Below are 12,183 nucleotides of genomic sequence, written 5' to 3'. Positions count from 1 at the left end.
CACCTTGAGGTTGGTGGGACTCCAGAGGCACCAGCAGCTTCAAATACCTGTTTGCTGCTTTGTAGTGGTATTTTAGCATCTGCTCTCTTAATCTGATGTATTTGTCCGTCAGAAACCTTCCTCATTATGTCTTTAACTGTATGAACCTGTCTGTGCTCTGAGTCAGACTCTAATGTCTTCACAGTACGATGATGCTGAAGTTTTCCTGAAATATCTCATGTTTTCATTCCTTGTCATTACACTATTTGAGGCTTTTCAGCAGCAGAGATCCTTTTTCTTTCCTATATTGCTGAAACCTGTGGCCTGCTTAATAATGTGGAACTTAAGTAGTTTTCCTTTAATCGGGCTCACCTGGTAAACTAATGATCACAGGTGTCTGAGATTGATTTCAGTGATCCACAGAGACCCGAGACACAAAACCATCCATGAGTTTAACTGAAAAACAAAAAAACTGAATGGTTATGACACTAAAATCAAATTTGCATAATAATTTGGAACTGGTTGATATAAGATGTGCTGGAACCAGAACCACATCAGGACTGGACTTTAGGACCCAACCACCGACTCCTGCAGACGTTTCTGATCAGGGGCCTCATTTATAAATGCTGTGTACGCACAAAAGAAAGCGTACGCCACTTGTAAGCAACGTTTGGGATTTCTAAAAAAACAAACTTGACGGGAAAATGTGGCACCTCCACGGCAGCTCTGACTCTGCCATATGCACAAACTCTGGATAAACAGGAAACTGACCTCAACAGCAGAAGGATGAAATTAAGACTGGTGTGAAATTGATACATTTGTGTGAAATAATCAAATATTACACATTTCACAACACATAACATATATGAAGGATATATTTGCAAAAACAAAGAAAGAGGACAAATTTACATTGATGTCCGAGGGAGTGCGCTAACGCACGCACGCACGCGCCCACGCACATGGCCTTTTTTATTGAATGGATCATGTTCTGTCATTGTAAAACAAACCCTACATGTTATTATGACATCCATTCACATAATCAACAAGGCGGACAGTAACCGTGCTCCCAAAATGTGCCATACAAATAAAGATTTACATTAATAATAACTGTAATTAAAATGACATGATCAGTGACATAATCAATGACATGATCAGTGACATGATCAGTGACATGATCAATGACATGATCAGTGACATGATCAGTGACATGATCAGTGACATGATCAATGACATGATCAGTGACATGATCAATGACATGATCAGTGACATGATCAGTGACATGATCAGTGACATGATCAATGACATGATCAGTGACATGATCAGTGACAGGATCAGTGACATGATCAGTGACAGGATCAGTGACATGATCAGTGACATGATCAGTGACATGATCAGTGACATGATCAGTGACATGATCAATGACATGATCAGTGACATGATCAGTGACATGATCAGTGACATGATCAGAGACATGATCAGTGACATGATCAGTGACATGATCAATGACATGATCAGTGACATGATCAGTGACATGATCAGTGACATGATCAGTGACATGATCAATGACATGATCAGTGACATGATCAGAGACATGATCAGTGACATGATCAGTGACATGATCAATGACATGATCAGTGACATGATCAGTGACATGATCAGTGACATGATCAATGACATGATCAGTGACATGATCAGTGACATGATCAGTGACATGGTCAGTGACATGATCAGTAACATGATCAATGACATGGTCAGTGACATGATCAGTGACATGATCAGTGACATGATCAGTGACATGATCAGTAACATGATCAATGACATGATCAGTGACATGATCAATGACATGGTCAGTGACATGATCAATGACATGATCAGTGACATGATCAGTGACATGATCAATGACATGATCAATGACATGATCAGTAACATGATGAATGACATGATCAATGACATGATCAGTAACATGATCAATGACATGATCAATGACATGATCAGTGACATGATCAATGACATGATCAGTGACATGATCAGTGACATGATCAGTAACATGATGAATGACATGATCAATGACATGATCAGTGACATGATCAATGACATGATCAGTGACATGATCAGTAACATGATCAATGACATGATCAATGACATGATCAGTGACATGATCAATGACATGATCAGTGACATGATCAGTGACATGATCAGTAACATGATGAATGACATGATGAATGACATGATCAATGACATGATCAGTGACATGATCAGTGACATGATCAGTGACATGATCAATGACATGATCAGTGACATGATCAGTGACATGATCAGTGACATGATCAGTGACATGATCAGTAACATGAAAAATGACATGATCTCGGACATGATCAGTAACATGATCAATGACATGATCAGTGACATGATCAGTGACATGATCAATGACATGATCAGTGACATGATCAGTGACATGATTACTTCTGGCGCATTTGGTGCATCCGTGTCCCCCTCCGTCTCCGTCACCACACCGCTCAGGAGGGATTCCCCAGTGATCCCCGCCAGCTTGTCGTCTGTGGGGGTGAGCTCCGGTGTGCCCTTTCCCCCTTCTGTCACACAGACACTCTTTCTGTGAGAGCGATGCGCCTTTTCGCCTCCACTCTCATGTCGGATCGTTTCTTTTTTTCTTCAGCCACAGTCCGACCCTCTGAGGCAACGTTATCTACAGCATCAGCCACACGCTTCCACTCTGTTGCCTTTCTGGCGTAAGTGATGCCCACACTGTGCCCACCAAATAAGACTCTGCATGTGTCCACCTCTCCTGTTAATATCTTGACCTCACATTGAGCGGAATTTCTTTTTTTTGCTGGTTTTCCGTCTTGGTCCATCATGAAACTGATTTCATTGAATATTCATCAAGGGCGTTCACGTGACCTTTTATAGGTACCATATGGGCGGGGCAAAGCGTTCCCTCACGTGCGACATCTTTAGAGTTGATTGTGATTTATAAATAGAAACAGGCGTAGGACGTGCATGCGCACTCTGTTATAAATCTGAAAGTTTTTGTGCACACGCATTCCCTGTGTTTCCGGCGTACGCCAGCTGTAGTGATCTTTCCTACGCACAGTTTTATAAATGAGGCCCCTGGTCTTTGAAACCACAAGTCAAAGACTTATTCCCTAAACTCGTGAGGAGTGTTGTGTGGAATATAATCCTGCTCATGCTGCTTGGTGAAGGAAGACAACAGTTGACAGCACAGCTGAGAGAACTGAGACCTGGACACGGACACGGACACGGACTTGGACTAGAAATGCTAAGACTGTCTGCTAACATGAACATCATGCTGCTGATTCAACATCAGCAGCTGTAGTAGATAAATCCATCGGTACAGTCCTGAAACCCCCAGGTCTCTGTTCCTGAACAGCTCAGTCTTTCTCTGCAGCTCTTCTCTTCATGAAGCTCCTCTTCCTCTCTGTGAATCTCTGATGAAGCTGGTTTAGATGAAGCTCCTCTTCCTCTCTGTGAGTCTCTGACGAAGCTGGTTTAGATGAAGCTCCTCTTCCTCTCTGTGAGTCTCTGACGAAGCTGGTTTAGATGAAGCTCCTCTTCCTCTCTGTGACAGCGGGGTGGAGCGCTGTTTGATGACGCCTCAGCGGCGTGATGGAGGGGCAAGACAGTAGAGAGAGAGTGATGGTCCTGTTAACATGGTAGCTGTGTTTACACGTGTTGCTCCTTTAATCCGGTTCAGATCTCACTATTCTTATCCACCCTTTACACTGGGGCTACACCAGACTGATTATTAACCTGTACCAGAACCAGACTGGTTATAACCCTGGACCAGAACCAGACTGTTAATTAACCTGGACCAGAACCAGGCTGATAATTAACCTGGACCAGAACCAGACTGATAATTTACTTGGACCAGAACCAGACTGATTACAAACCTGGACCAGAACCAGACTGTTAATTAACCTGGACCAGAACCAGACTGATAATTTACCTGGACCAGAACCAGACTGATTACAAACCTGGACCAGAACCAGACTGATAATTAACCTTGACCAGAAGCAGACTGATAATTTACCTGGACCAGAACCAGACTGATAATTTACCTGGACCAGAACCAGACTGATTACAAACCTGGACCAGAACCAGACTGTTGATTAACCTGGACCAGAACCAGAGTGATAATTTACCTGGACCAGAACCAGACTGATTACAAACCTGGACCAGAACCAGACTGATAATTAACCTGGACCAGAACCAGACTGATAATTTACCTGGACCAGAACCAGACTGATTACAAACCTGGACCAGAACCAGACTGATAATTTACCTGGACCGGAACCAGACTGATTACAAACCTGGACCAGAACCAGACTGATAATTAACCTGGACCAGAACCAGACTGATAATTTACCTGGACTGGAACCAGACTGATTACAAACCTGGACCAGAACCAGACTGATAATTAACCTGGACCAGAAGCAGACTGATAGTTTACCTGGTCCAGGGTTTATAATGTAGTAGACTGTCTGGGCTGTTCTTCAAGAATGTTAAGTGTCTCTTCAGAGTAAATCTTCAGATTTGGATCAACGGGCCTGAAGCGTTAAAGCCTTTTGGTGTTGTAATCCAGCTGACCAATCAGAGCAGTGGATGAGCGGATAAGTATGCAGATGTTTGAGGGACAAAAGGATCATCATCATCGCCCAGCTGTGACCACCGAGAGGATCCAGAGCCAGCAGAGGTTTAACATGTGGGTCAGAGGGTTGAGACCAGCTGGTGGTCTGCAGCGCCGTGTCCCACGTGGAGACGCCTTAGGCGCTGTAAATCCTCCCAGCATCCTCTAAATGACTGATTAAACCCAAGCAGGATGGGGGTCATGGCGATGTTCTACAATATCATGGGTCAGATTATGAACAGCAACAACAACCAGCAAGAACCACAGGAAGTTCAAGGATTCACTTCAACCAATCACAGCAATGCTCTTAAAGCTCTCAGCCAATCACAGCAATGCTCTTAAAGCTCTCAGCCAATCACAGCAATGCTCTTAAAGCTCCAAGCCAATCACAGCAACGCTCTTAAAGCTCCCAGCCAATCACAGCAATGCTTTGCCATGCGTGACAAACAGATGAACACACTGAGGTTCATTCACAAATCGTGATGTTACTGTTGGGTCGCGTCATGGTAGATTTATCTATTTGGGGGATATCAGAGTAAGGAAACAAGATTAGGGCCAATGAAACGTGAGATTCTGGGACTAAAGTCAGAATTTTGAATATTTTACCAGAATTAAAGGAAAAAGTTTCAGTAGATTTTTTTTCCTGAATTGTTTTCTTTACAGAGGAATTATAAAGTAATTTAAGTGAGCAATAAAAGGCCCCTGAATGAATTTAATATGAATTTTTAGATATATAGGTAGTTTAAACACCATGAATAAAATGTTATTTTTTAGATTTCCAACAATCATGGAGTCATCTAAAAAGAGAACAGATGAGAAACAATGTCACTGAAATCTATCAGTCTGAAAGGGGTACAGAGACATTTCCAAGGCTTTGGGACTCCAGCCAGCCACGCTGAGAGCCATTATCCACAAATGTTGAAAACTGTAAACAGTGGTGAACCTCCCCAGTGGCCGGCCTGTAGTCACGATGTAGTCTGGTGGTTGTGGTTCGATTGTTTGTTGTTGTTTGTTTGTTCTAAAGACGTCCTCTGCTCTCCGTTTCAGCCCAGAGAGGGAAGCCACATCTGGAAGATGCACCTGGTGAAGGGTCAGGAGGGGCTGGGCATCCAGATCACCGGGGGGCGGGGCTCCAAACGCTCTCCACATGGCATCATAATCACTCGAGTGGAGGAGGGAGGGGCCATTCACAGGTAGAGTTTGTTCTTATTGAAGGTAAAATACTGACATGTCTAACATGGCTACATCTATGTGTGATGTAAATTTTAGTTTCCTCTACATCAGTCATGTTTATAGAGTTTAAATGGGGCATGTCTTACCTACCATGTCAGCCACATCCTGTTAACTATCGCCATGAAAACACTGGATGTTTTATCAAAGACTGCTACATAAGTTGGCTACAGGAAACTGCTGTTCTGTTGCTGTTCCTCCTCCATGCTCGGTGCTGCTGACTGTGAAGGACCAACATTATTCTCTGTCAGTAAGCCGGCTCTTTTCTGTAAACCAAGGGATCCATCTGTGTTTTTTAAATATATGTCTGATAAACGGGAAGATCTTTTCTCCACATGGCTCAGCTTCAGGAACACCAGGTGCCCAGGTGGTATAATATTAACATTATGAAACATACAGCGCAGAAAATAATGTTATAGTCAGTATTAAATGATGCAGGTGACTCATATGAACAATTTAGAGGGTTCCCTTATGTTTCCTGAAGTGCGTGTATGTCTGAGGGTCTCTGTGTCTGTGTTTCAGGGATGGTCGTCTGCACGCCGGTGACGAGCTGCTGATGATTAACGGTCAGTCTCTGGTCGGTCTCACTCACCAGGAGGCCGTCGCCATCCTCCGCTCCACCACCGGACTGGTCCAACTGGTAGTGGCAACCAGGGTGAGTCCAGTCATTTTTCGATTTTACTCTGTTTTCATTGATGGGTGGTGGGCAGATCCACCTGGAGCTTCGTAGGTGGGTGTGCTGATCCACCTAGAGCTTTGTAGGTGGGCGTGCAGGTCTGAAACTTCATAGGTGGGCGTGCAGGTCTGGAGCTTGTAGGTGGGCGTGCAGGTCTTCAGCTTCATAGGTGGGTGTGCTGATCCACCTAGAGCTTCATAGGTGGGCGTGCAGGTCTACCTGGAGCTTCGTAGGTGGGTGTGCTGATCCACCTAGAGCTTTGTAGGTGGGCGTGCAGGTCTGAAACTTCATAGGTGGGCGTGCAGGTCTGGGGCTTGTAGGTGGGCGTGCAGGTCTGAAACTTCATAGGTGGGTGTGCAGGTCTGGAGCCTTGAGGTGGGCATGCAGGTCTGAAACTTCATAGGTGGGCGTGCAGGTCTGGAGCTTCATAGGTGGGCGTGCAGGTCTGGAGCTTCACAGGTGGGCGTGCTGATCCACCCGGAGCTTTGTAGAAGGGCATACAGGTCTAGAGCTTCATAGGTGGGCGTGCAGGTCTGGAGCCTTGAGGTGGGCATGCAGGTCTGGAGCTTCACAGATGGGTGTGCTGATCCCCCTGGAGGTTAAGTAACTAAGTGTCTCTCTCTGACTCTCCTCTCTCTGTCTTTGTCCCAACAGGAGGAGTCGGATGTTGGTTTTGAGCGTTTCCCCTCCACCAGTCTACCTGACCTGGTCAGCACCTGCAGTTACCTGTCCTCCCTCTCGTTGGCGGCTCCGCCTCACTCCCCTCACTCCGACTGCCCCCCTACTCTGCACAAACCCAGCCCGGTACATGCACATCATATTTACTACATGTTTATCTGGACGCCTGCTGTAAATTCAGTGTTTTCACAGTAAAGCTAGAACATCCCTGATCAGTGTTTCCTAAAGAGTGGGCTGTCTGAAGTACTGCAGCTAGACTGAGGAGGCCACAGAAATAAGCCCACACATGTCAACTGAACAGAAGCTTTAAATAGTTCTTAAATACCCGAGAATATCTTTATGTTTGTTTGAAAGCCCCAGATCAAACCACAACCAGAAGATCTAACTGACACATCATACATTCAGTCTGGTGTTACAGTTTAACTGGTGTTGGATTAACTGGTGACACTCCATTCATCTTTCGACTACTCACTTCCTGATTATCAGAATTTATCAGAGTCCTCATGACAGGTGGAGCGTCTCTTTAGTGTTTATTTTAATGTTCATCAGGCACATTTAAACACAGCGGTATTTAAAACATGTGCGCTATGAGCAGGATTCCTACAGCTGCAGCTTTATTTAACTAAGTCCTCTGTTCATGTATATGACAGCTGTGAGCTGGTAAAATGACATAATAACAGAATGAAATGTCAGCCCAGGATGGGATTATTTCTGAAACATAGTCCTCCTGTGAAAAAGTGTCCTTTTATTTTTCTGTAGTCTTGATTTTTATTCCTAAAAGGTCATAAGAAGGTTTTTTAGAGAATGTGAAGCAAATAACGAACGTTCAGACCACCCAGACACCACCGCCTTCCTCCAGTATTAAACCATTTCACAGGTGTTGTCCTGACAGGTAAACCTCATGTGGAGAGGTGAGGAGGCTTCTGAATACACTATATAGCCAAAAGTATTGGCTCACCTGCCTTGACTGGCATATGAACTTAAGTGACATCCCATTCTTAATCCACAGGGTTTAATATGATGTGGGTCCACCCTTTGCAGCTATAACAGCTTCAACTCTTCTGGGAAGGCCTTCGACAAGGTTTAGGAGTGTTTATGGGAATTTTTGACCATTCTTCCAGAAGCGTATTTGTGAGGTCACACACTGATGTTGGACCAGAAGGCCTGGCTCTCAGTCTCCGCTCTAATTCATCTCAAAGGTGTTCTATGGGGTTGAAGGTCAGGACTCTGTGCAGGCCAGTCAAGGTGATCCACACCAAACTCTCTCCTCCATGTCTTTATGGACCTTGCTTTGTGCACTGGTGCACAGTCATGTTGGAACAGGAAGGGGCCATCCCCAAACTGTTCCCACAAAGTTGGGAGCATGGAATTGTCCGTTCTCCTGGCAACCACCAAACCCAGACTGGTCCGTCAGATTGCCAGATGGAGAAGCGCGATCGGTCACTCCAGAGAACATGTCTCCACTGCTTTAGAGTCCAGTGGCGGCGTGCTTTACACCACTGCATCCCACGCTTTGCATTGCACTCGGTGATGTTTTCCATGAAGCTTTCTCTCTGTTCTTGAGCTAATCTGAAGGCCACATGAAGTTTGGAGATCTGTAGCCATTGACTCTGCAGAAAGTTGGCCACCTCTGTGCACTATGACCTCAGCATCCTCTGACCCCGCTCTGTCATTTTACGTGGCCTACCACTTGGTTGCTGAGTTGCTGTCGTTCCCAGTGGCTTCCACTTTGTTCTAATACCACTGACAGCTGACTGTGGAATATTTAGGAGCCAGGAAATTTCACCACTGGACTTGTTGCACAGGTGGCATCCTATCACAGTACCACGCTGGAATTCACTGAGCTCCTGAGAGCGAGCCATTCTTTCACTAATGTTTGTAGAAACAGTCTGCATGCCTAGGTGATGATTTTATACACCTGTGGACATGGAAGTCACTGGAACACCTGATTTACATTATTTGGATGGGTGAGTGAATACTTTTGGCACTATAGTGTAACTTGATAAAACCCCAAAAGAGCAGAATGATATTGACTGTAATAATGAAAACAACAGGATTTGATTTGCACTGCGGTAGAGATGGGAATCAAAACCCAGGTCCGCAAGGACCTGGTTCTGTATTTTTCAAACACCTAAAAATCAAAAACAGTTTAGCTTATGGATACTGCTCTCGAGTCCCTCAGGCTCTGTGACGTCATTTTAAGATCTAACTGGGTCTGAGCATATTAGCAGATCTTCGGAGTCTCTTCAGTGAAGACTGTAGTTTCCCTAACCTGGCTCTGCCTCTGCACACTCTGATTTTACTTTTACAGCCATGGAAGCATGGAATAATCTCCCAACCAGTCTGGACCTTTGCACTGACTTTACCTTTTCTCTGGAGAAGTGAAAATGTTGATTTTATTGAATCAGTCCTGTCAGCATTAATCCTACATCTAAATCATTGTTTTATAACTTTGACAAATATTTCAGATTTTGAACATCTGTATTTTATTCTCCTTTTGCTATGAAATATGAGTGTGTGTGTGTGCGTGCACATGTGTGTAGATGATTGATTGGTTCTGTATTTCACTATGGTTGATTACCTGCCCAGGGACTACAGAAGGAAATTAGCTAGCAAGCTAAATCTGGTACAAGCGTCCTTTCTCTTTTTAAGACTGCTGTAATTTTGCACATCGTCCCTGACACAAATAAAACTAAAGACAAACATCAGTTGATGCAGAAGGAACACAGACTTAAAGCAAAGATTAGAATGATAAATCACATTAAACCGAAACGCGGTACCTTCAGCTGTTAGAGGAGGGGTGGACTCTGACATTGTCCTAGTGGATTCTGGCGTTGTCCAAGTGGACTCTGGCATGGTTCCAGTGGACTCTGACATTGTCCTAGTGGATTCTGGCGTTGTCCAAGTGGACTCTGGCATGGTTCCAGTGGACTCTAGTATGGTGTGGACTCTGACACAACCATACCCTAGAATGGGACAGAGTATCAGCATGAAAGAAAACTTCTTCCACCAGTCTACACCTTTGTCAACACATGGCGTAGATCATCAGGATCTCCAGTGGTCTGTTGTGACTTACCTCATGATGAATGCAAGCTGTAGTCAGAGAGTAGACCTGCAAAGACAGCTCCATACGTCTCCTGTCTCTTCAAAACCCTCGTATCCATGCAGCAGGGGCTCATATTTACATCTCCATATAACTTTGTTAAAGGCTGCGCTGAAACACTTTAAACACATCCTGCATGAGGCTGTGCTATCAAACAGAGGGTCCCTGATTTAGAATAGAGATGACTATGTGCCGGGATATAGCGACTGATGGACTTTGTGATTTTGTCTCTACAGCCGACAAATCTGGACAAGCTAGAAGAGGCGAGTCTGGCCGAGGTCCCCAAAGGATCCTGCAGCTCCACACCCTCCAAACTCAACAGCCGGCCCTCAGGTTTGTTCCTTATTTATGCCTTTACTTTCCTACCTGGCTTTAACTCGACTCTTCTCCCTCTCCCATGCAGTATCACCTCTGCTGTACAGACTAATAGTGACATGAATTCTCTGTCTCTCTTAGTTTCTCTTCAGTTTTCTCCTTGTTGGTGTCCCATACACTAAAAATGCGTGGTTTGTGCTATCTGAAGTTTTCAAACAGGGATGAAAAAGTCTAGACGTCTCCTTCAGAGAAGAGGACTGACGTTCTCTCTGTGTTTCAGGGGGGAGCAGTCGTCTGGAGTCGGTGGGCGAGGACGACGAGCTGTTTGTGGAGAACGGCGTGGGCAGCTGTGAGGTTGTGGAGAAGCCTCCACCTGGCCGACGGAAACACTCGCTACCTCAGCAGCTGGATACAGGAGGAGTGAGACAGGTCAGTAATGGCGCCATAATCCCCACAATACCCTGGGTTTGATGTTCTGTAATGAGAGAATCACGGTGACAAACGGTGAGGCTCTGTTTACTGCTGCACTAATGATACCAAGAGACATGTCTTTAGTCCGTGTGTCCAAACAATCAGAGAGAACCCGATATCAGAACTCTGTCCCTCCTCTGATTCTAACAGCAGCTCAGACATCCTCTCTGTGGCTCTCTGACCGTAGACCGGTATCCCTGCATGATGAGAATGAATGGGGCACAATAAAGAGGCTAGCGGGGCCTCTTTAACAGCTTTTCTCCCTCCTGTTGTCGCAATCATTCTTTGAAATGACACATTGATGTATCATTTAGACAGTAAACCTAGTGAGATACTGGTTTGACTGGAATGACAACTGGGGCCCCTTAACTGGCCTGCATGTAAGAGGTTCAAAAGCTTTAAGGAATGACATCACCTCCAAAGGCAAGGATGGAATGTTTCATAAGCTTTAAGGGATGACATCACCTCCAAAGGCAAGGATGGAATGTTTCATAAGCTTTAAGGGATGACATCACCTCCAAAGGCAAGGATGGAATGTTTCATAAGCTTTAAGGGATGACATCACCTCAATAGGCAAGGATGGAATGTTTCATAAGCTTTAAAGGATGATATCACCTCCAAAGGCAAGGATGGAATGTTTCATAAGCTCTTAGGGATGACATCATCTCTAGAGTTAAGGATGGGATATTTCATAAGCTTTAAGGGATGACATCATCTCCAGAGGCAAGGACTGAATGTTTCATAAGCTTTAATGGATGACATCATCTCCAAAGGCAAGGATGGAATGTTTCATAAGCTTTAATTGATGATATCATCTCCAAAGGCAAGGATGGGATGTTTCATAAGCTTTAAAGGATGATATCACATTCAAAGGCAAGGACTGAATGTTTCATAAGCTTTAAGGGATGGCATTATCTCCAAAGGCAAGGATGGAATGTTTCATAAGCTCTCAGGGATGACATCATCTCTAGAGTTAAGGATGGGATGTTTTGTGAGCTTTAAGGGATGACATCATCTCCAAAGGCAAGGATTGAATGTTTCATAAGCTTTAATGGATGATATCATCTC

General features: G+C 44.6%; 1 protein-coding gene across 4 annotated transcripts in view; it reads left to right on the top strand.

The window, feature by feature from the left end:
* Nucleotides 1–12,183, top strand: part of pdzd2 (PDZ domain containing 2) — a 109,380-nt gene that overhangs the window by 66,848 nt on the left and 30,349 nt on the right. For all 4 annotated transcript variants that reach the window (XM_041787829.1, XM_041787828.1, XM_041787827.1 and 1 more), the window contains exons 5-9: nucleotides 5,690–5,835; nucleotides 6,395–6,527; nucleotides 7,203–7,352; nucleotides 10,566–10,662; nucleotides 10,925–11,073. In XM_041787829.1, coding sequence (XP_041643763.1) covers nucleotides 5,690–5,835; nucleotides 6,395–6,527; nucleotides 7,203–7,352; nucleotides 10,566–10,662; nucleotides 10,925–11,073 — 675 coding nt within the window. The remainder of the gene's footprint in view (nucleotides 1–5,689; nucleotides 5,836–6,394; nucleotides 6,528–7,202; nucleotides 7,353–10,565; nucleotides 10,663–10,924; nucleotides 11,074–12,183) is intronic.

The sequence above is a fragment of the Cheilinus undulatus genome, linkage group 5, assembly GCF_018320785.1.
Source record: "Cheilinus undulatus linkage group 5, ASM1832078v1, whole genome shotgun sequence".
NCBI classification, from domain to species: Eukaryota; Metazoa; Chordata; class Actinopteri; order Labriformes; family Labridae; genus Cheilinus; species Cheilinus undulatus.
This window is presented reverse-complemented; position numbering and strand designations above follow the sequence as displayed.